The sequence below is a fragment of the Chionomys nivalis genome, chromosome 3, assembly GCF_950005125.1.
Source record: "Chionomys nivalis chromosome 3, mChiNiv1.1, whole genome shotgun sequence".
Lineage (NCBI taxonomy): Eukaryota > Metazoa > Chordata > Mammalia > Rodentia > Cricetidae > Chionomys > Chionomys nivalis.
Genome location: NC_080088.1, coordinates 7558591 through 7582324, shown reverse-complemented (window position 1 = coordinate 7582324; position 23734 = coordinate 7558591). Strand labels below are relative to the sequence as shown.

General features: G+C 40.8%; 1 protein-coding gene across 1 annotated transcript in view; it reads right to left on the bottom strand.

Annotated features, from left to right (window-relative positions):
- The window catches only part of Paxbp1 (PAX3 and PAX7 binding protein 1), a 32672-nt gene that overhangs the window by 7209 nt on the left and 1729 nt on the right, over window positions 1–23734 (bottom strand). Inside the window, exons 2-15 of the mRNA XM_057763851.1 lie at window positions 23531–23659; window positions 17003–17179; window positions 15732–15953; window positions 15139–15242; window positions 13859–14076; window positions 13153–13342; window positions 9143–9266; window positions 5837–5936; window positions 5475–5590; window positions 4011–4210; window positions 2710–2854; window positions 2096–2217; window positions 1445–1521; window positions 785–851 (exon numbers count right to left, since the gene is read on the bottom strand). Of these exons, the coding sequence (XP_057619834.1) occupies window positions 785–851; window positions 1445–1521; window positions 2096–2217; window positions 2710–2854; window positions 4011–4210; window positions 5475–5590; window positions 5837–5936; window positions 9143–9266; window positions 13153–13342; window positions 13859–14076; window positions 15139–15242; window positions 15732–15953; window positions 17003–17179; window positions 23531–23659 (1991 nt within the window). The remainder of the gene's footprint in view (window positions 1–784; window positions 852–1444; window positions 1522–2095; window positions 2218–2709; window positions 2855–4010; window positions 4211–5474; window positions 5591–5836; window positions 5937–9142; window positions 9267–13152; window positions 13343–13858; window positions 14077–15138; window positions 15243–15731; window positions 15954–17002; window positions 17180–23530; window positions 23660–23734) is intronic.

Genomic DNA, 23734 nt, shown 5'->3' with positions numbered 1-23734 from the left:
TAGACTTCCTTTGATAATACATTCTTGCAAAGAAAACCACAGAACACAAACAGGAAGGGGAAGTTTATGAAGATGTCTTTCATCGTGTTAGTGATGACAACTATATTTTATGAAAACTCAGAAAATTGTGTACTGAAAGCCAAATATGTGCATTAGCCCAAGGGAAAACAGAGAGACAGAATCTGATGGCTTCTTATGATCTCCAGGATACACGACTCTACTGCTCCCTCATCCCACCGTCCGGTACTTGTTTCAATCCTAATCAAAGCCCACTCTTTTAACTTGGATTCTACTTAATCCTCTTGTACTATAATCTCAGGGTCGCTTCCTGGAGAGACACAGGATCTACTACCACAATGCTAGAGTTGCCCATCTGAGCTCCCTCGGGGACCCTCATCTATCTATACCACCACAGCTGGTATAATCTGTCTGCTATCCACCTGCCGAGTGTACAGCACGCTAGAAAGGCGTTTGTCTTGGCCAGTGCTGTCTCCGGAAGCCCAAGAGGGAGCTGGTGCTCTAGCTGCTGAACACGTCCTTCTGTGTTCAGTGCTGAAGCTTAGTTAAGCACCTGTGGGACAGCCTGGGCCTCACTTTCAAATTTTCCTGTGAAAACATTAAACTGAAATAAACTTTTAGAATAATATTTGGTTATAAGATAAAGTTGTGTGCGTAATACCACACCAGTATAAGCCTACAGTTAATAAACAAAAAGTCTTTCAAAATATGCTACATAAAGTCCAAAAAATTATAAATTTTAGATGGTCTATGAATATATACATACCTTGACAGAAGACCAAAATTGTCGTTGAAAAAATAAGTAAGGCCCAGAATTTTTATTTTCTAAGACACTAAAAGAGAAATAAAACACAATCAAATATTGTATAAGTAAGTGCTGTTTCATTCCTATCAACAAGAATGTCTACAAATAAACAAGATCAGAACCCAGAAGTGTGCAGCTCGGGTGAGGATCAGGACAGAGTTTCTTTAGCATTCATCCCAGAAGAAACACATAGCAGGAGTATAAAGAGGGAGAAAGAAAGGGACAGGAATAGAAAGAGAAAGGAGAGATGAACAGAGATAGGAGGGATAGAGAGGAGAGAGGTTCAGGGGTAGCGAGAGAGAAGGATAGAGAGGGAAAAGGAGATGAATAGAGAGGAGAGGGTAGAGAGAAATGGGAGAGGATAGGAAAGATTTTAAAAAAAGAGAGGAAGAGTCTAAGCAGAACCCAAACCACAAAACTGAATTTTGAGATACTAAGAAAGAACAAAGAGCATTATTTGCTTTATTCTGTTCAGAAGATCAATCCCTCCAGTCTCTACACAATCCCTATAGTCTTTACACAAGTAAAGTTTGTATTTCAAGCTACATTTACTTTTCTGGAAGCTTACACTCTGAAAGGAAACATGGAATGTTATGCTTAATGTTCGGATGAATTACTTACTTTTTGGGATATAAGGGCATAAATACATCATCATCTAAAGTTCTTCTCATCCTCAATAAAAGTGCTTTAAGGTATACCTATAGTTAAAAGAATTATATTTGAATTATGTTAAATAATTTTAATACTTACAACTCTACCAGATAACCTCAACAATTACTAATCAATAAAGCTATTTACAAACTTTTAAACTCAAATCTATATAAAGATTTAAAATCAGCATAGATCGTTTTCAAAATGAGGTTAGTCAAAATTCAACAAGGATGAAAGTCTTTTCCAGCCAGCTCAGTGAAAGAAAGTTTACATATGGGGGTTAACTGTAAGAGTATCTGGACATTTTATTTATACGATTTATTTTTCAATCATCAATCATGGACTAATCTAGTGGTTTTACTTTGTTTTTACAGGGATGCCTGACCAGTGGGACTGGAAGTGGGCTGTGCTGGTGATAGACTAACTGTATCTTTCTTCAGAGAGATTTGTACAACTGAAAACTAGCAGCTTAATAGTATATATTCCAGGCTTTAACAGCCCGGATTACCCAACTGGGAGAATCCAGATTCCTGCTTGATTCCGAATAACCATTCATTCTCTTAAACTCTGGTCCATTTTCAAAAGAAGAAGAAAACTTCCCAAGCATAGGAAGTAAAGTACCTGTGTGTTTTTATTTTCTGCATTGACTACCGAAGGATAGCCATTTATTAGTTTTAGTGTGATTCCAACCATTCTTGAAGTCTGTGTTGTAGAAAAAGGATCCCACATGTTCTCGGCTATCACTGTTGGAAGGGAGACATGATGTTAAAACTGCAGCCTACTTTATTGTCAGACAGTCCTTTGGTCATAAATGCATTCATTTGCTTTTGTGTTCTCTTGTATCCCAGACAACCAAAATTTCTAATTAAACTCCAACTTTATTTTTAATTTTGTTTTAATTTTTATTTTTAATTTTGTTAAAAAAATTTTAAAACAGCTCTACCAGCAAACCTCTCGACAGTTAAACAGGTCTCTGTAACGGCGATTTCTCACTTTCCAAGAAAATGAACAAAACAAATGTGTATGACTCTCCCAAAATATTCACTTCGGCATCAAGCAATCTTGAGTCTCGGGAACCAACCTACTGCAACTATTGCTCTCACAGTGGCCTTCAAACCTGGTCTAAGAATTTCTATCTTTAAAAATCCCTGGGCCAGTCAGCTAACTGACACCTAACATCGACTGTGTAATGTCTATGATGAAACCCAGTACAACAAGGTCCTCCTGATATCTACCTGTCAGCTTGGGAAGAATCACCTTCTCCACAATGGTGGGCAACAGAGCAACATCAACATCATCCTTCTCTTGTTCTCGTTCTTCACAGCCATAGAATAGAAGAGACTCAAACCACAGCATATATTCAAAGTCACAGCATTTTGCCTAAAACATATTAAAAAAAGTTTTTTCAAACATTTAAAACAATGTCTACTTCTACTTTCAGCCACGTTGGAGTTACCCTTCAGCTGTAACAAGCAAGTAAAACATACAAAAAATATTCAAAATACCATTTCCAGATTAGGCCGAAGGGCACAGGACCATGATCATGAAAGAAAAGACGCAGATGGAGCAAACTGCTAGTTCAGGCAGCAGGGCTGGTCCTACATGGGACACAGCAGTTCTGAGATGTTGGGACAGCAAAAGGTGTTCAAGAAGTCCAAGAATGCTAAAAGTCGTGGCTACATGAAGTAGCTAAAAATAAAAAATCCTTCCGATCCACACAGCCTTAAGCCTCTGCGCTCTACTGAAACCACATGCACGGGATCAAGTTCCACTAGATCGGGCACTTTCCAGGAACTAAGCATGCAGTTTCTGGAACTCACATTCCTTTAAGTTGTTAAGAGGCTTCACTGAAAGGCCCCTTTCCTTATTTTGAAGTTACCGTGTCAGTAACTTAGAAAGACCCAGTCATAACCTCGTCTCCCTCAGGGCAGGACAACAGGCTCTCCCGACTCCATCTTCACACCGAGGAGTGCCTTTCACCCTTTGCATTCTTTATAACCACTCAGCTCAAGTCCTCATTTTACAACTCTCCTATTGTACTTTCCCAACAGGGTCCAAGTTCTCCTAGAATAAAAAGACTAACTTCTCTCTCTTCATGCTCATAACCCAGTGTTAATTTTTGCTAAGAATAAAATTTTATATAAACTGACATCACAAAAAAAGTTTCTGGAAGAGTGATTAAAAAGACTTTATTTAAAAACAGATTAACCTCAGATACAGTCTATCTTTTTTTTTTAAAATATTTATTTATTTATTATGTATACTATATTCTGTCTGTATGTATGTCTGCAGGCCAGAAGAGGGCACCAGACCTTATTACAGATGGTTGTGAGCCACCAAGTGGTTGCCGGGAATTGAACTCAGGACCTTTGGAAGAGCAGGCAGTACTCTTAACCACTGAGCCATCTCTCCAGCCCAGATACAGTCTATCTTAACTGATTACAGAGTATGCTCTATTTCCCTCTCTAGCTTTTTAGGCAAAAGTAACCCAAATCCTAGGTTACATTGCTTTTCGAGAGTGTTAGAAACCACCCACCTCAAGAGGAGTCCAGGTGAGGAGCTGCAGTCTGATGAGAGGGTTGAACAATTTTGGCAAACAGAGACCAATGTAAGCATCCTTATAGGACGTGTAGTATTTTGAACGCCATGCTTCAAACTGTGCTTTAATGCAGTCAATTGAATAGAAACTCTCAAGGACATCTTCAAAAACTTTGCTGGATTCTTTCAAGATGCGATCTAGAATAATAATAATAATAAAGTCAGAAAGCAGCAGGATACCACTTAAGTGTTCACAGCACACAGAAGTGTACTGTCTTCACTGTTGAGGGAGATTAACAGTACAGAGCTTGTTCCCAAACCCTGCTACCTGGGGGCAATCCTCGGAACCCGAATACAGACAGAATTGAAACTTGTTTCCAATTCTTTGTGGAAAGAATCTCATGTTTATACTGAGCCATTTCCAAAAAAGCAATGACATACAAGGACATGCAGAAATAGCAAACCAATCAAATGCCAACATCTTCAATCTGGATGATGGACCAATGCTGAGCATCATCACCCTTTCAAATGTTTCACACGTCAAGTTAGCTGTGCTGATGCACGCCTGCAATCCCAGCATTTAGGAAGCGGAGGCAGGAAGACCAATAACATTCTTGACTAGGTAACAAGCAGAAACTCAGCATGGGCACAAAATGAGCTAAAGCTAACCTGGGTTATGAGGCTCTGTTTCAAAAACCACAACTCACAGAAACTGAGCCTAGTAACACTAGGAAGCCGAGGCAAAAGGATCACAAGTTCAAGACCAGTCAGGGTAACTTAGAAAGACTGTCTCCCAAAATATTTTTAAAGGCTGAGACTACAGCTCAGTGATAAGACTGTTTGCCTCGCAAGTGTGAGACTTTAAGTTCTACTTCAATGGGGGGGTTGGGGGGTGGTCACAGTTAATAAGGTCCTCTAATAGCACAGTCACTATAATTCCAAATGACTACAGCCAATGGTGGGAAAGAGAATTTACTTAGGGAACACTCCAGAAATGCCTGCCTAGCATACAGCTGTACCAACTTCTACTCTTGGTTGAAATAACACATCATTCTCCAGCTTTAACTTTCAAAGCAGACAGCTTCACTAGGCTGGACCACCGGCTCCAACACATGGTTTATATACAAATATTAATTAAATCTCCCAACACTGTTAAACGGATGTAAAACAGCACCTCACTTATTATAAAAGACACAAAAATTTTGTTCATTTAATGATTAAAACCCACAAGGGCTATCACAATGGTTCAGGGGGTCACCAAGCCTGGTGTCCTGAGTCCAATCCCTGGAGACTCACACGGTGAAGGAGAGAACCAATTCTTTCAAGTTGCCCTGGCCTCCACAAGCTCACGGTGGAAAGCAGACAGACACAAAACTAAGTTTTTTTTTTTTTTTTTAATTTCAGTAAAAAGAAAAAAAAAATTAAAGCACAACCAAGTAGAGAACAATTTGATGAGTCTAACCTTTCTCCAGGTTGAAATTCGTAATGTCTGTGGACGTCTCCTCATCGTCACTGGAAAGGCCTTCAAGGTGATCTGCCATCTTACCGCTTTGCTCTCTGGCTTGCCTACGGCGAGTCCTAGATAACAAACATTGATTTCTGAATGAGATTAAAAACAATTCCAGCACTTAGGAGGCAGAGGCAGGCGGATCTCTGTGAGTTCGAGACCATCCTGGTCTACAAGAGCTAGTTCCAGGACAGGCTCCAAAACCACAGAGAAACCCTGTCTCGAAAACAAAACAAAACAAAAAAACCCAAAAAAACAAAAAAATAAAAACAATTCCAGCTTTCCTAACAACACACAGCAAGTACTTTCAAAATCACCTCCTGGCCTCCCGCTCTGCAATCCGACGTTTTGCATGTTCTTGATACAGTGCCCGATCACGTCCAAAGGAATCAAGATTTGGTGCCATCAAAGCTTTATCTGTAAAACAGCAAATAGCTAAAATTAACAGTCTTCCTTCAACAATCATGAGGAAAGAATTCGCACAGATCAAGCCATTATGATAAGACTGCTTGCTAATCCCAACAGCAAGATTCTGCAATGACTAGATAGGTTTTAAATATAGAACCAGATAGGTTTTTAGTATAGAACAAATCTTGGAATTATTGAGTTTCCATGAGAAAAAGTAGAAGAATTAAAACAATGATTTCTAAGAGCACAATGATTGCTGGGCTAACTCACTAGTTCTGTCTAAATGAAAGGACTACCTTATCCTATTACAATGAACAAACAAAAAATTACACTCTCCATGCAAAGAAAAAATGTTATTTTTAAGAAAAATGCTGAATGATGACAATGGCAGCAGAGAAACATGTAGAAAGACGAAAGAGTTTCGTAGTCAAGGGTTTAATACCCTATGCTGTCTTAGCCCATGGACATTCGCTAACACTGCTCGTAGACTGGCACTCGAGCAGGCACACGCCGCACTTAGTGCTCCTTTCACACCATGCAATCCTTGCCACTTTGTAATTCCTCGCAGTAACAGGCCAGCCCCTGAGAACTCCATGGCAGCGTCCTACACCTTTAGCTTCCAACCCTCTCCTGGGACATTTATGTCCCAGGTCCTCATCCCAGTTTCAAAACAGTGGCAGTTGCTTCCTTCACAGCATCCACCCTTTGTTACCTAGGCCAAGGACACAGGTCCGCTGGTAGACAGCTTGCCTGCAGGTAGCAAGACTATTCAACCCCCAGCACCACATCTAAAAAGAGGGACACCCTATACATTATCTCCCAGAAGCTATACATTAGCTTTGAGGTTCCCTATTGAAACAGTACGTCTGTTTCCTCAGTCTCTGATCCATTACTAGTATTGGCCTTTCTGGCGGTAGTGCCCATTCACACAGAACACAAGAGTGGAGAGGAAAAGATGGCTCAGCAATCAAGAGTGCACATTGCTCTTGCAGAGGACCCAAGTTTGGGTTTCAGTACCCACATCGGGGAGCTTACAACAGCCTGCTAACTTTAGCTGTAGGGTTCGGTTTCTGACCTCCAAGGGAACCGGCACAAATCCACATAATTTAAAACACAGTAACAAATCTTTTTTACAAAAGAAAAGCAAAAGTGGAAACCCTGTGCACTGTGTGAGAATTAAGAGGAGTGTCCACTAGATCACCCCTACAATGAGTTGTCAGTGGCTCGACAAACTTGCTTAAGAGTATGAGGTGAAAGGAAAATGTCTTCTGCAATTCCCTCACTTCTACTTAAATTCTGGAAAATACGAATAGTTATTGAAGAGCAAAACAGAACAAGGGGTTGGTGGGCAGACAGACACACACGCAATGAATGGCATCATCTAAAGCTCATGCAGATTGTTCACGGAGATTTTTGCTATTGAAATGAGCAACAGAAAAACAAGCCCTAAATTCTGCTCTGTATAAAATCTCCAAACTATTCTAGAGCTCACTATTTATAACAGTTGACTTTTCCAAACTGAGTTTTTTATTCTTCCTTCAAAATAGCTGACATTAGGGTATACTCTCTAGAGCTTACAGGTTAGGTGAGAAACCAAAGACTCAAGATTTGGCTTCCTTCATTTTTGTCAAAACTATATAAAGTAACAGCAGATAAGATCTTATAATCTAAAGAGATAAAACTGATACTGTTCTTTTTAAAAAGGGCAATGAATTGATTCCGTAATATCTCAAGTAATTTTCCTTAAATCTCTGTTAATTATATCCCTCAAAAAGTGATTTACTTTTCCATTGCCTTGTAATACTTTCCATTTTTCAGTCTAATTAGCATGAATCAGAGAACTCACTTCAAATTCCAGGTAACTATACAGCCTCATAGTATTAAGAATAGATTATAAATAGCAAGGATAGTATACATGATATATAGCTCACGCTATAAAGTTAGAGGAAATTATTTCCTTTAGATGTACAATGGTTACCTGTAATCTGCCCCCGAAATCTGGCTCTCTGGATCAAAAGTAATCTGGGAGGGACGCATTAGTCATTTAGGTGCCCAATGTCAATGATGTAATTAAAACTTTTACAGCAAAACCAGGCCAAAGCCATTCAAATGGGCCGCAGCTGAATCTGCATGGGTCAGATCTGAGAACCACTAGAGCTTCTCTCTATGCCTCTCCAACACCCATCAGACACACAGGAGGATGCTCCTCATGGAGCCAGTGCCTGACTGAGAGAATGGGCTGTGTACTGTTCTAAAAACAGCACTAGGCTCCTTTATGAATCATTCAGAGCAGCTGTTTAACATGCAGATTCCTGGACAGGAAGAGCCTAGAGGAATCTCCAGGGACGGGACCAGAAGATCTGCATTTTAAATGAGCACGCCAAGTAACTGTGATACACAGAGACTGCTAGCCCAAAGAAACCACGAGAACCCCACACTAGGAAGGTTCCAGCAGACCACCCAAGAATATGGAGGGCAATGAGGAAAACGGAACTAAAAGGTTTTCCAGGGCTTCTGGCTAAAGAATCTCACCTACAGGAATTTTTAAAAGTTTTCAATTAATTGGGGTTTTTCATAATTCATGTCATACATAATGCAATTAAATTTCTACATTTTCCAAAAACTTCAAGAACTGTAGACATTAGCTAACTAAAATAGGAAAATACACAATACGTATATGTAGGAAACTAGAAACAAAGCACATTTAAAAAGAAATATAGAAGTATTTGCTTTACCCAGAGGGCCAGCACCAAACTCCTCTACTCCTAAAGCTATCCTGTGCCGCACAACACAGCCTCCTCATCCCTCCTCCCACAACTCCCAAGTCCCTAAATTCAGCATCTTACTGTGATCAAAACCAGCATTTGTATCAGTGTCAAGAGCAGAATGAAATTAGAGGTGGGGTGGGCTGTTCATTAGGGCAAAGAGACAGTGGTTTAAGATAAATACTGATCATGTATTTGCTATGCTCTACAGGTGACTGAAAAGAACATCCAGGAAAGAATAGACCGAGAGAGTATTAGAACATTGTTCAGCTCCTTGGTTAGGTCATACGGATTCTTAAACAAAATCCAAGTCCATGCGTTACAACCTTTGATCTACCTAACTGATGGACAAGGAAACTCTTTAAAAGAAAACGGTCTAATTTTCAATTAGGCTGCACTAAGTAAACAAGGTTGTTTAATGAAAAATAAAAACCTTCAAGATGGACTGACTTGAATGGCTTGAAAACTCCGAAGATTCATCTTTAATATCATCTTGTCGTCTTTGGACAAGGCGGGAAGCTCGCTGTTTGTACAGCTGATGTATTGCTGATTCAAGTTCATTGATCAGTGGTACCTGTAAAAACACAACACACTCCGTAACACCAAACTCCTCGGCTGCTGCTCGTCTGAGGGCTCCATGCTATTTCCGGTTTCTGAAAAAGTACTCTATGGACAAAACAAGCCTGAGTCCCACCAAGACCAGCGCAGCGCTGAGTGAGCACCGCTGCTTACAACTACACGTCCAGTGCCTGGTCACCACAGCAAAGGGACTCAAGAAATGGACCGTTTCTGTTAATAGAATAAGGAAAAGCTTTGGGCGCTTCATCTTCAGAGATAACGTGTGTTTTAGGAGTCTTCTAAGTTTACATTTTAGTTTTCCAGCAACATGAACTACATAGATAGCAATTTTGTAGGTTTCTTTTTCTATTTTTATTTTTGAAGATGAAGTCTCTCTGTGTAGCTTCAGCTGGTTTAGAACTCAATATGGGCCCAAGCACCCTCCTGTTTTATCTTCCTGAATGCTGCAATTATAGGCACATACCACATTTGGTAAACTTTCTGGCTTAAAGGATTGTTGTGTTGTGCCAAAACCTGCTACAACAGCTCTACCTATGGTAGGTAACAAGTCTGTCGAGCTGTCAAGCTCTAGGTTGCTGCACCATTTACTTACATACACCAAGGACACTATAACGTCACACTAGTGTGCAGCTCTACTGAATATCCTAAAGAGGTAAATAAAATTTCTAGCTATAACTAACCAGTCTGAAATCAAACTCTGAAATGTCTCTCTTGTAGCAAATGTTTAAGTTTTCTTTATTTTGTAATAAATCTTCACAAATTACCAGCTTTCAAAGTCAACAGAATTTTCCAGCCTAATACACCTAGCTAATTTACTTAATACAAAATGGATACAGACTTACAGAACATAGTATCTAAAATTTAAAAAACCAGAACATCTTTCTTTATAAATACTTTAAAAAACAACCAAATGCTATGAAACTTTCACAAAACACTAAAGGCTACCACACATACCAAACAAACCAGAAACTCTAGTTTCCTGGTGGTTGGTACAATTAAAAAACACTGTATTTAGAGTTTGGGAACACTGGCAGCAAGCATCTTCCTGAACTTGATGGAGGAAGGTCATTGGTTAAATAATAAAGAAACTGCTTGGCCCTCATAGGTTAGAACATAGGTGGGTGGAGTAAACAGAACAGAATGCTGGGAGGAAGAGGAAGTGAGCTCAGATGCAGACGTGATGCAGCCAGCCGCCAGGTCAGACATGCTGAATCTTTCCCGGTAAGACTGGTGCTACACAGATTATTATAGATGGGTTGATCGGGATATGAGAATTAGCCAGCAAGGGCTAGAGCTAATGGGCCAAGCAGTGTTTAAAAGAATACAGTTTGTGTGTTGTTATTTCGGGGCATAAGCTAGCTGGGTGGCGGGAAGCCATGCGGGAGCCAGGGTGGCCCGAACGCAGCCCACCGCAGCTCCCACTACATGAACCAAACAGACTGTACATGGAAAATAAAAAAGGCGGGTGGGATACAAACATGTCTGTATACAGCAGTTTTATACTCTTGCACGATCCTGTTGTGAAAGCGGCAAATGTTCAGAGAGGTCAAACTGATGGAGGCACTTTGTTCTCTAATCTGCCACACTAGAGGCAGCAATGGCCCCAAATCAGCAATGAGTGTTCTGTGGTTTAAAGTCACTATCTAACCTAAAACTTTATGTCCCAATCACTGCTGTACCAGTGTGACTTCTCATTTATACTCACACAACCTCCTTTTCACAAGCATGCCGGACTAAAGACATCCCCACTGGGAGAGCTCAAGCCTGCGCTGGCATCGTAAAGAGTTTACAATATCGACTTATCTTAAGAGTTTGCACAATTTCTTTATCCTCTCCAAAATAAAAGCTATCATTATTACTATATATAGGAGCAAATTTAAGGAGAAAAACACAGCAAGATGACTGGAGGGGAAACTAAAGCATGGACGTTAGAATGATTTACAGATAAGCTTAAAAATCACTCTGACTTTAATAAAGAGGAAAAAAAGAAATGCTTAACTTATTCTGAAAGAATATTTATACAACATAACTAAACACACATTCATATCTAGCCAATTATCCCTACTTTTAAATTTGAATTTTCAAATACTCTAAGGATGACAACTGATGGCAGAATTCACTCAGAAGCACACACAGCTGGCCACATGCATATGAAGAAGTGAAAATGAAGGGAAGTAGGTGTCTCTGAAATACGGGAATACCTGCTCCTTTTACTGAAAATATATTCACTATGCAAGGCTTCAGATCTGGTACAAAAATATCAAAGTGAGTCTATGGCCACCTAGTACTACCTAAGTAAACTTCTCCAGGAACATGGCAACCATGGCAATCAAGGAGAGGAAACACACTAATAAATCAGCAACAGATACTATGTCCTACCATATTTTCTTAACCCAGGGATGACAATCTAACTTTACATGTTAGCATTATGCTTGCAATTGAGTGCCTAAGTCTGTAAGTTCTCTGAAGCAAAAGTCAAGACAGTTAAAGCAGCAGGTCCCAGAGACCACCCCCCCACACACACACACAGGCACACAGCACTGTTTCAGGTCCCAGAGACGACTCCCACACACAGTACTGTTTCAGGCAATGGTCCTTATTCTAGCTGGCTCTAGCATGTAGGTCCCACTTCCAGTCTTGTCCCAATCCCTGCTCAGCAGACAGCTGAGCCCGTGCTTTCTGCCTGGCCCCAAACAACTGACCTGCCACAAGGAATATGACACTGCAGGTGCTTCTCCAAAACCGCAGCAAACCGTACTAAGTGCTACAGAAGACACGATGAATGCTACCATCCCAGACCTGATCGCACATAACTGAACCAGAAAGATCCATCAGAGAGACAAGTCTAACTACTCTTTTGAAAGCCCTTGGTTTTATTGTATAGTGGAACAAACATTTTACAAAATCATCCAACTATACTTTACACTTAGAGATCCTAGAGAAAATCTCATCAGCAATAAAGAAAAATGTGCCTTCCTATCTGAGATTCTGAAAAAGAATATTTAAGGATCATGAATTTAATATTTTTCAAAGATAAGGTGAAATACATGAATGCTTATAAACCAATCCATCAAGCCAGACCCCTATTTTCTGCATTAATTTTATTATCGTGTATGCATGCATGACAGATGTGGATGCTTTGCCGGTGTGTGTGGAGGCAAGAGGACGACTCTAGGGAGTCGCTTCCCTCCTTTCAGTTCACAGGGAGCTTGAATAGGGAGACCTTCACCCGCTGAGCCGCCACCACTCTTCCTCCCGCCTCTAAAACCTCTAAATTATCACTGCACACGCCTACACGATGTGCGTGGAGTACACTTATCTCAAAAACAAACGCACAAACGAACAGGAACTTACTTGGGAAGTTAGCATATGCATTACTTAAGTGTATTCAAAAGATTGCATCAATTGTCATACTAAAGCAATGAATCCAGAAGAAATGAGCAATGTTCAATGAATAAAAACTTATAATGAATGGCTTCTGGAATGAATGAAGCATTGGCTTGGTTAGATGAAAATTACTAACAGAAACAGCACCAAAATATCTAGTTTAAAAAAGCAAAACAAGACTTGTCATGTAATGTACTACTAATAATTACAAAATGTTTACAATCACCAAAAAAATAAAAATAACTTAGGCCTGAACCAAAAACAAAAAACTGCTAGGTGAATTCCTTTTATTCTACCAATTCGTGGCAGGCCAGCAATAATCTAACACATTGGTACAAGGCACTGTGTTGCCCTTAACCAATGGAGTAAAAATGAAACACTTCTAAGCCTGAGTGAGCACATTATTCTGAGAATTACAAGATGCTCTAAGAAAAGCTATCTAGGCCTCCCTATTTTTGCCTTATTCAAAGAGATTAGTAATTTTGCATTCTTACCTTTTCACTGAAACACTCAAGCAAGTCTTGGACATACCCTCGCATTTCTTGCAAAAATTTATACCGTTCACCAATACCCCCAGAAGACCCTTCTAATCTCTCAATAGCCCTGGTGGAGTCCACTCGGCTTTGCAGGTGTTTCTCATGCTGCTGTCGATTGGTTTTGTGTAATTCTTTCATGGAGTCCAACCTTAAGAACACAAAAGGATAAATATAACACATTTACATCTAGACCTCACTGTTTTCGGGACTCTTGCAATATTATAATGCATTTTAGTTCCACTATTAGAACAGAAAAATATTTGGAATGGTTTCGTCTGTACTGCTTTTCTTATAAAAAAAAATTAATAAAAAATAAATTTAAAAAGGCAGTTTACAGACTTCAAATAGTTCTTTGGAGGGCTACCCAAAGTATCCTGCTTTGTGTCTCCCCCCCATCTCTTCACTACTCTTTCAGAGTCCAAGAGGTGCAATCAGCACTGTCTTCGACAAGCTCATGGAGTGGCATTTTAATAACTTTGAGGCTTCCACAGGAGTAATCCAAGAAGGTAGCAGAGCAAAGCATGAAGTCATCTTCTTTTAGCTTTTGAAGGTGGGCCAGTGAGTCTTCTTTGCCGGCATTCTGCATCGGCTACCCCAGACTACAAGTTGCCTGAAGGACCAGAAAGCAAGCGGACAGGTCTTTTAAAAAGTTGATCTGCCCTACCTGTCTTTAAGCTGTTTCTTTACCAAATCAATAGTAACGGGAGCCATCTCATTACTGGGAGTTTTGAAAGGGACTGTGTTATCTGATTTTTGAGACTTGGCATCTGACGATCCATAGGCTGTATAACTATAAGGTATGCCATAGGATGCACCGTAAGGCATTGTCTGGTAAGTGTTCTGGTAGTACATATTCACTTCAGTGGGCTGACTTGCTTGAACCTGAAAAAAAATGAGAAAACTCACAGCTAAACTTAAAATATAAAATGTCTGTAGTGTTATAATAAAACCAAAAAAACCAAAAAGCAAAAGTTATACCCAGTTCCCAAATAGAAATTAAAATAAATGAAGACTTCTTCAAAATCAAATGAATATGGAGTTGTATAAATTCTTAGTTCTTAATAAAAATCATTGGTTTTATTTCTAATGATTTACGGAAATATAGATTCCCAGAATTTAAAGATGGAATGATCCAGGTAATATTTTATCAGGATAAGCGGCTTGTCTGTGCTCAGAAAATAAACAGGCAATCAGAATTTACAACTAAGCCTCTTGCAACTAGCCCAAGGCTTTCCCTATATTCTGCTCTCAACAATCCCCACACTACCAGTAAAAGCACTCACATTATGCAACTCTCCCCATGCTGCTACAGAACATGTGACTGGAACTACTTTGGAAGATATGTTTGATCATCTCATTCGTTTGCATACCTGGAAAACTGTCTTTGGAATTAAAACAGCAGCAACAGCAACAAAAACCCCAACATTTGGATCAAGGCAGTATTCTCAAACTTTTGTCACAACTTAACTGAGTGCCAGGCCCAACCCCCACCTTCCGACTCTAGACTGCCTTTGTAATGGGCTTTCAGATGCTGCTGCTGAGGACCAATTGGAGAAACGGGATATTTGTCCACCATTCTTAATACAAAGGGAGAATTTAAAGCAGTTTATTCTAAGGGCATTATGAATACATAAGACACGCCAGTTCTGTGATCTCTGTGAAATGAGTGGCAGAGGCTCACTGACATTTGCACTTTAACGACAGTTACAAAATCCTCCCATCTACTTCTCTTTTCATTTTTAAAAATCTAGGTTTTCTTACCTGAGGAATATTTTTTTTTTTTTTTTTTTTTTGGTTTTTCGAGACAGGGTTTCTCTGTGGTTTTGGAGCCTGTCCTGGAACTAGCTCTTGTAGACCAGGCTGGTCTCGAACTCACAGAGATTCACCTGCCTCTGCCTCCCGAGTGCTGGGATTAAAGGCGTGCGCCACCACCGCCCGGCTTACCTGAGGAATATTAATTCCTTTTCTAATCTGCTCCTGCTCCCACCGGCTGAGTTCTTCGTCTTGTTCTCCAGTTACTAAAGCATCATCGTCACTTCCCTCAATGCCTGCAACCGTAACAAGAGAGATCAACATCCAACAGCAAGAAGGAAAAGATCCTGTCCTGTTCACAAGAACTCAGCGTAAGTGCTGACACACCCATTTTCATCTATTTGACACTTGGCCTGTGTTCCAATGACAGCAACTTTCTTTAAAGGGAAAGCAGTATTTAATGTTATGCTTACAATCACTGGTTTCTTCATTTCTTTTAATCTCAAAAGCAACTCTACAAAGGGAAACACAAAACCAAAAGCTTAAGAATACTTACATAAATTTATATTTATATAAATATAATTTTTAAATTATATAAATTTATGCACAAGCACTTAAGACAATATTGGTTACCCAAGAAATGCTGAAAAGTTATCAGCTATGGAAGATACTTGTGCTCGAGCAAGAACAATCCTCTAAGGCAAGGCAGTTAAAGGCAACTGTGACAGTCTCAGGCCAGGTTTAAAGGCAAAGCAGCATGCTTGCTATCAATTTCCTCAAGTTACCTATTTCTTCGGCGATCTTCTGTCTCTGTGACTTCTCTTTCACAGAGAAAACTATCCGGCGTTTCTCATCATCATCTTCATCATCACTGGCATCATTCTCATCCTCTCTGACAAGGCGGCCTTTCCCAGGCTCATTATCATGAGGGGTGAAATCCCCCAGTTCCCGGGCCATCTGGCGCTTTTTCCTTGCAGCATGGATGAAAGCTGCATCTGGGATTTCTCCTGGAAACAAAGGTCAAGAAACATAAAACACAGCAGTACCTGGGTAGGAAGAGTAAACCCAACAGTCTTGTCAGCGTCAGCGCCAAGGCTAACACTCCTCCTGGTGTCTCTTCCTAAAGCCCACATGCAGTCCGACTGGTGAGCTGGTGAACGGGCTCAGTCAGTTTCCCCAGGCCAGCAGAGGATCTTATTATAAACTCAGGTGGTATTTCTTCACAATTTACATTTGGCTACTTGAAGCACTAATTTTAATTTTAAAACTGATTAGCTCGTGTACAGATTTGCAAATTATTTCCCCATTTTTTTAAACCTGGATTTTTTTTTATTTAGATATAAAGGGAAATCATACTTCTTTGAGGGAAAAAGACTTCTTTTCAAAAATTTATTGTAATAAAAGAATCTTTTGTACCTTCTCTTGGCCTTTTAAGTTTTTTTTATTGATTTTTACTGAGCTCTACATTTTTCTCCACTCCCCTCCCTCCTTCAATCCTCCCCCAAGGTCTCCATGCTCCCAATTTACTCTGGAGATCTTGTCTTTTTCTATATTTCCAAATTTTTTGCAACTTATTAAAGTAATAGCAATTAGTTGTGGGTTTTGTAGAAGTTATAAAAAGAGTCTTTATCTAATGGAGGGGTGGGAAAGAAACCAACTGAGATAAAGAAAAGTTTTAGGATCATATGGCATTTATTAAGTTCACTTGTTTCCCTTGAGGGGCTGGAGAGATGGCTACTCTCCAGAAGCCCAGTTTGGTTCCTGTCCCCCACAACAGGTGGCTAACAACCACTCTCCAGCCTCCTTAGGCACTTCCTCAGGTACCTGTCCGTACTCAGCATGAACAGATCCATACACAGATACACACATATACACAAAATTTTTAAAGTGTGTTTTAAGTAATAATAAACTTGGGAAAACTTCAGTTTTCTTTAGTTTCTACATTTACAAAAAAAGAGCCTGCCTTTAAAAAGTGTTCTAATCAGAAACACATTTCCTTAACTCTCCTCCTATCACAGCTATCCTGAGGCTGAGCTAAGAGATACTAAACACACACCTGGACGGAGAGCGTTCAAAGACGATAAAGCATTTGAGAAGGTGCCGCCAGCCTTGGGCTTCTCCTCCTCCTTCTCACTCTCCATGTCCATTTCATCTTCACCATGCTCACCCATGACAACTCCATCTTCTTCATTTGTGTCCTTAGCATGGCATGCTTTGTCTAGAGGCTGGTCATCTGAATTTTAAAAAACAGCAATTGAATTTTATTGGAAACAAAAGCTCATAAACTATCAATGCACTTTTTATTAAATCATGAGCTCAAATCCACTAAAACTTACATTATTTCTAGTACTTAAAAACTTCAGGCATGAATATAAAATAGCACAATAGGCGTGTGGGTAGGGGTAATACAATATAGAGAAAACAGGGATAGGGATACAATATAATTTTAGTTAATTCTTTGAGAAATTTATCAAAATTTGTAGTATCTTTCTCTAAAACTCACTGGTAATGGTTTTAGAATTTAATTTTATTATTCTTATGTGCAGGTGTGTGTGTGGATGTACACAAGGGTGCAGGTGTGTGTTGTGTGTGTGGATGGATGTACACACGAGTGCGGGTGTGTGTTGTGTGTGGATGTACACACGGGTGCGGGTGTGTGTGTTGTGTGTGGATGTACACACGGGTGCAGGTGTGTGTGTGGATGTACACACGGGTGCAGGTGTGTGTGTGAATGTAGGGATGTACACACGGGTGCAGGTGCCCTCAGAGGCCAGGGCACTGAATCCCCTGGAGATGAAGTTATAAGCCGTTTTAAGGCGCCCCATGTAGGTGCTAGAAACTGAACCCAGGGCCTCTGCAAGAGCAGTCAGAGCTCTTAGCTGCTGAGCCTTCCCTCCAGTGCCTGCTCACACTTCATTCCATTTTCCACTACACCAGTTCCTCCCTGAACACGACGACACCCATTCAAGACAGTTTTCTGTTTTTGATGGTTAAGAGTGACTTTATAAATGATTTTTCATCTAGAAGAGACTCCGACAATTATACTTACACTGTACAAACCTGACCCAACTGTCACAACTCAACGTTAAAGACTATGTCACGAAGTATAGAAAAACCAAAAAAAAAAAAAAAAAAAAAAAAAAAAGAAAACCTGATAGTTCTGAAAGCCCAGAATTGAGACAGAAACAAGTAGAAACTACATGACACTAAGAATAATGACATGGAAAGTAGGGAGGAAGCTGTGGAGTATAGACAGAGCCTAAGCTGAAGGCTGATTTAAGACTACATTCCAACAAGGGCATCATCTTTGTGATAAACTGTCCTGGTTTCTAACACTTAGAACTAACGTAATCTCTACCACTTGTTCCAGGCAAAATTCAAGAAAATCCCAGTGTTTTTACCTTGAACTACTGACCTTGATAATGCTCACTCTAAGAGCAATGAGTACGGATTAAAGAGCAGTGCAATACTTTACTCTAAAAAGATGCTCTCCACAAGCTTGCTCTTCTGGACTTGGAAGGGCCCTTTTAAAGCATGCTAAGTGCAGCCTGACACCCAAGACTTCAATCACATAGTTAGATGAAGTATCATTTTCTTTTTATTAAAAATTTATTTTGATATTCATTTTTTGATGGAGGTGGGTCATCTTTCTATCTGTTGTTTCATTGGTTAAGTAATAAAGAAACTGCCTTGGCCCCTTTGATAGGACAGAAAATTAGGTAGGCGGAGTAGACAGAACAGAATGCTGGGAGAAAGAAGCCGAGTCAGGAGTCGCCATGATTCTCCCACTCCAGACAGACGCAGGTTAAGATCCTCCCTGGTAAGCCAGCTCGTGGGGCTACACAGAATATTAGAAATGGGTTAGAACAATATGTAAGAGCTAGCCAATAAGAGGCTGGAACTAATGGGCCAGGCAGTGATTAAAAAAATACAGTTTCCGTGTAATTATTTCGGGGCATAAGCTAGCCATGCGGGCGGCCGGGTGCCGGGGATGCAGCCCTGCCGCTCGTATTACAACAAATTTTTATGTGTGTGGGCAAATGTTTCCGTTTACATATAGAGGTCAAAGGACAACCAGCAGGAGTCAATTTTCTCCTTCTACTGTGGGTTTCTAGGGACTGAACTAATGCTGGCCACGCTTGGCAACAAGCCCCTTTATCCACTGAGCCATCTTCAACTCTGATTTGTCTATTCCCTTCTCCTCCAAGTCCAATGGCTTCTCTGACTAAAATCAGATCTGACGCACTCAAATCATGTAAGATTCTATAGATTGTAAGTGTTTGTGTGTCACCTTGGCAATTTATTGCTGTGGTAAATAACACCTAACTTGAAAATATCATATGAAGATGGCTCAGCAGATCCAGGTGATCTCGAGTCTGATGAGCTGAGGTTCGTCCTCCCTACCCATATGGAAGGAGAGAGCTGACTTCCTGAAAGTTATCCTCTGACTTCCACATGCACCTTGTAGCATGCATTGCACATACATTCCAAATAATTTTAATTTAAAAAATTTTCAAAGTGTATAGTTCAGTATTAAGCACACTCACAGCACTGTATAACCATCACTAATAATTTTATATCCATTACCCTTCACACACTGTTAAACTGAAAACACACACCTATGTGTCAACACCAGTTTAGGTGCATAGTCTAGTCCCTGGAAGCCTTCTTTCTAACAGTGGTCTTTGACTTTTTTGGGGGGGGGTGGGGGGCTCGAGAATGGGTTTCTCTGTGTAAGAGCCCTGGTTGTCCAGGAATTAGCTAGCTCTTATAGGCTACACTGGCCTCGAACTCACAGAGATCCGCCTGTTTCTGCCTCCCCAGTGCTGGGATTAAAGGAGTGTGCCACCACTGGCAGGCTTGATCTTTGACTGTTTTATCGTCTGTAACTGAAATCACACTGCATCCATTGGCAATTAGCTGCTTTGGTAGACTGTCCCCAGATTTATTCAATGATAGTCTGTGTCAGACTCTGCCTCCCAAGCTTCAGTGTCCCACTGCCCGTCTACACACACACTAGTTGTCTGCGGACGGACTGCTGTTCCATGTGCTGCTGCTGTGAATGCCATGAATATGGGTACACAAATCCCGCTTCAGGAACTTGGTTTTGCTTCTTTTCAGCATGGGTTACACGTGGCGCTCCTGAATCTTCTACTTTATTCATATTCCTCTGTCTAGCTCCTGGCAGCAACTATCTCAGCTATTAATTCTGACCAAGTACTTTTAAATCAAATCAACTATATTTGTTGTTTACCTTCCTCACCAACAGCGCATAAATATTCCAATTTCTTTGTATTATCAACATTTGCTATTTCCTGAGGGGTTTTCCCTTTTCTTTTTTTTTTTTTTTTTTTGGTTTTTCGAGACAGGGTTTCTCTGTGGTTTTGGAGCCTATCCTGGAACTAGCTCTTGTAGACCAGGCTGGTCTCGAACTCACAGAGATCCGCCTGCCTCTGCCTCCCAAGTGCTGGGATTAAAGGCGTGCGCCACCACCGCCCGGCTCCCTTTTCTTTTTTTAAAAACAGGCATCTAATGGGTACATCAACCCCCAGTTGGTTCTCAGCTAAAAGTTACTATATTTATAGTATGTATACAGCTTTTGTGTATGCATATATATGGGAGGGGAGAACTAGTTTAGTAAATACACCTATGTATTTTTTTTTTTTTTTTTGCAGTACTACACTTCAAACTTATGTGGCCGGGTGGTGGTGGCGCACGCCTTTAATCCCAGCACTTGGGAGGCAGAGGCAGGCAGATCTCTGAGTTCGAGACCAGCCTGGTCTACAAGAGCTAGTTCCAGGACAGGCTCCAAAACCACAGGGAAACCCTGTCTCGAAAAACCCAAAAAAAAAAAAAAAAACTTCTGTGTATACACTGAGTTCTATGAAGGACAAATTCAGATAGGGAGAGCAGAAAAATAAACGGCAAATAAAGTTTAACAAATAAAATTTGTTAAAGTAGATACCATCTCCAAACAACAGTTAAAATTCGTCTGTACATTTCAAGATCCCATGAAGCTCGTATGTACTACATCGTGACTGAAAACATTACACGGGCAAAGCACAGAGACAGCACTTCTGTTAGAGGCTATGCTTTCCTTTTAGCAATCCTCTCTCCCCAGCAATGCTAAATTAACACTGTTTAGGCCTCCACCTATGAAGCTGAGGGTAGGGCTCAGTTATTATTTGTGTGCAGGAAGCCCTAGGTTTGATACCTAGGACTCCGGCCCACATTTGAAAGGGGAAGCAGAGGAACAAAACTCCAGGTTACCCTTGCCTATGTATGTTTGAGGCAAGCTGGGGCGGGGGGGATGCTGCTTTTGCCTGAAGTTAATTCAATTCATCTTTATCTACCTAAGTACTTAGAGGAACAAGGAGTTCTAGATGATGAGTGAACAAAAGCTTCCAGGACTGTCATCTCAGGAACAGCAATGACACATACCAACACAGACTCTACCTCCAAAGAGAACACAAAATTCCCCAATGAGTAAGTAGCAGAACTTGGAGAGGGTAGAAGACCAAAGATCACAAAACATGGCATTAAAAACTTCGTATCTGCTTCAATTCAGAGCCCAGCAGTAGTGGTACACACACCACCAGGCCTTATTTTCCCCTTTGTGATCTTCTAAGCACTACTCCACCACACAAGATGGCTCTCAACAACTATGGGGGAACATGCAGCAGTTTCCAAGTGCGAGAATAGTAAGTTCTCCTAAAAATACTCTCCCCCAACCCGCCTTCCCTGTACCAGAACATAATCTACAACAGTTCTCACTTTCTCTGGCACAAAGCTTTAATTTGGGTGCTTCTTCTAGCAGCAAAAGCATACAGAAAGTATACCTATTTTCCCTAGGAATAGTTCTCAAATAAGCCAGTTTCCACACCTCCCACACCCACAGCAACCACTACATTTTTGTTTGTTTTTTGGTTTTGGTTTTCCAAGACAAGGTTTTTCTGCGTAGTGATATAGGTGGGTCATCTGTCAAGGTGTTGCTTTCATTGGTTAACTAATAAAGAAACTGCTTGGCTTGATAGGTCAGAACATAGGTGGGTGGAGTAGACAGAACAGAATGCTGGGAAGAAGGGAAGTGAGGCAGACGCCATAGTTCTCCTCTCCGAGATGGATGCAGGTTAAGATCCTTCCCAGTAAGCCACCACCTCGTGGTGCTACACAGATTACTAAATATGGGTTAAAGCAAGATGTGAGAATTAGTCAATAAGAGGCTAAAACTAATGGGCCAGGCAGTGTTTAAAAGAATACAGTTTCCGTGTAATTATTTTGGGTAAAGCTAGCCAATGGCCAGGAGCTGGGAGGCGGGAAGCGGCCCACAGCACCTTCTACAGTATAGTCCTGGCTATCTTAGAACTCATTCTATAGACCAGGTTGGCCTCAAACTCAAGAGATCCCCCTGCCTCTGCCTCCTAAGTGCTGGGATTAAAGGTGTGTGCCACCACCGCCACCCAGCAACAGCAACCACTTTGAACCCACTGACAATCGCCCAGAGCCAGGTATCACTCTCACTCAGCTTACTAGTGGCACTATGACTGCGTCAGAGCTGGCCACTGAGTCCCAACTGTCCCAGGCCTCCATCTCTCCTCGTGCGAAGCCTGCTGAGCTTCTCCAGGCTACCACTACCCAGAGTTGTATCGTGGCTACCAACTTCTGGAGCTCCACACCCTTTGCCATCCGGCAATAACGCGGCCTTCACACGCAGACCCCAAACTACACACTTCCCAAATGGCTTGTCAAATGGACTTGCTCTTCATCCTTGCTGGTACTGGGATCCTGTCTTCTAGCTGGGGAATCCTAGTCACCAACTACCCAGATCCCTGTCCTCCTTCAAGAAACACAGTCCGAGGTCATTCTTTAGCCTACTCACTTTGCTAACACTTCTGCTGGGTAATGTTACATACATGCTACACAATATCTCCACAACTCCACTGTGTATTTGACATACAACAGCACTCTTATTCATGGCATACCTGTAGCTGAAAACCTAAGAAACACTTCCTTTAATTCTACAGAATAAAGATTTCTCTGAAACATCTGCACAAGAGTAACTTAGATTATAATAACTACACACAATCATACAAAAGAACTGCTTGAAGCATTTTAAGCTTTGGACCAGGCTTATTGGTAGAATGTCTGCCTCCAGCGAGAGAGAATGGGAGGTAAGGGAAAGCAGATTCAAACAAACTGGGTGTAGAGAGGAAGATGTACCTGGTCTTGTGTCAGACACGGCTGCTGAGAGCTGGTATTAAGTTACCCTATGGGAAGTCCTCTAAGAGTTACATCTACAATGGAAATGCTACCAAATGAATCCAAAGACTGTCTCTGTAAAATAGTAGTACAGGAACTTTTAATAGCGCTAAGGCTGCCTCTAGGGCTGAAACGAGCAATCTTTCTCTTCTCCATACAGCAGCCTCTACACTAGCAAGGATACAGGAGCCAACAGCCTAGTTAACAAAGGGTGCGAAAGCAAAGACGGAACAGCACTGCAACTTCACGGAGACACTGGGCAGCAGAACACACTCACCATACAGACCGCAAAGCTCTGTGGGAAAGACAGTTATTCAGTACTTACTGTCAACTGCTGTGCTGAGTTCTGTCTTGATCTTTGATTTTTCAAGATCTTCTTTGTACTCTTTCTTAAGTAATTTAACTATCTTTTTGCTGTAACTTGATTTCTTTACTTTAAAAACTTCTTCGTTTTCTTAAAAAAAGAAATGAAATGAAGTCTGAAGCAAACAAACTCAGAAATTTTCCTTTCCCCATGTTTTCACACGTT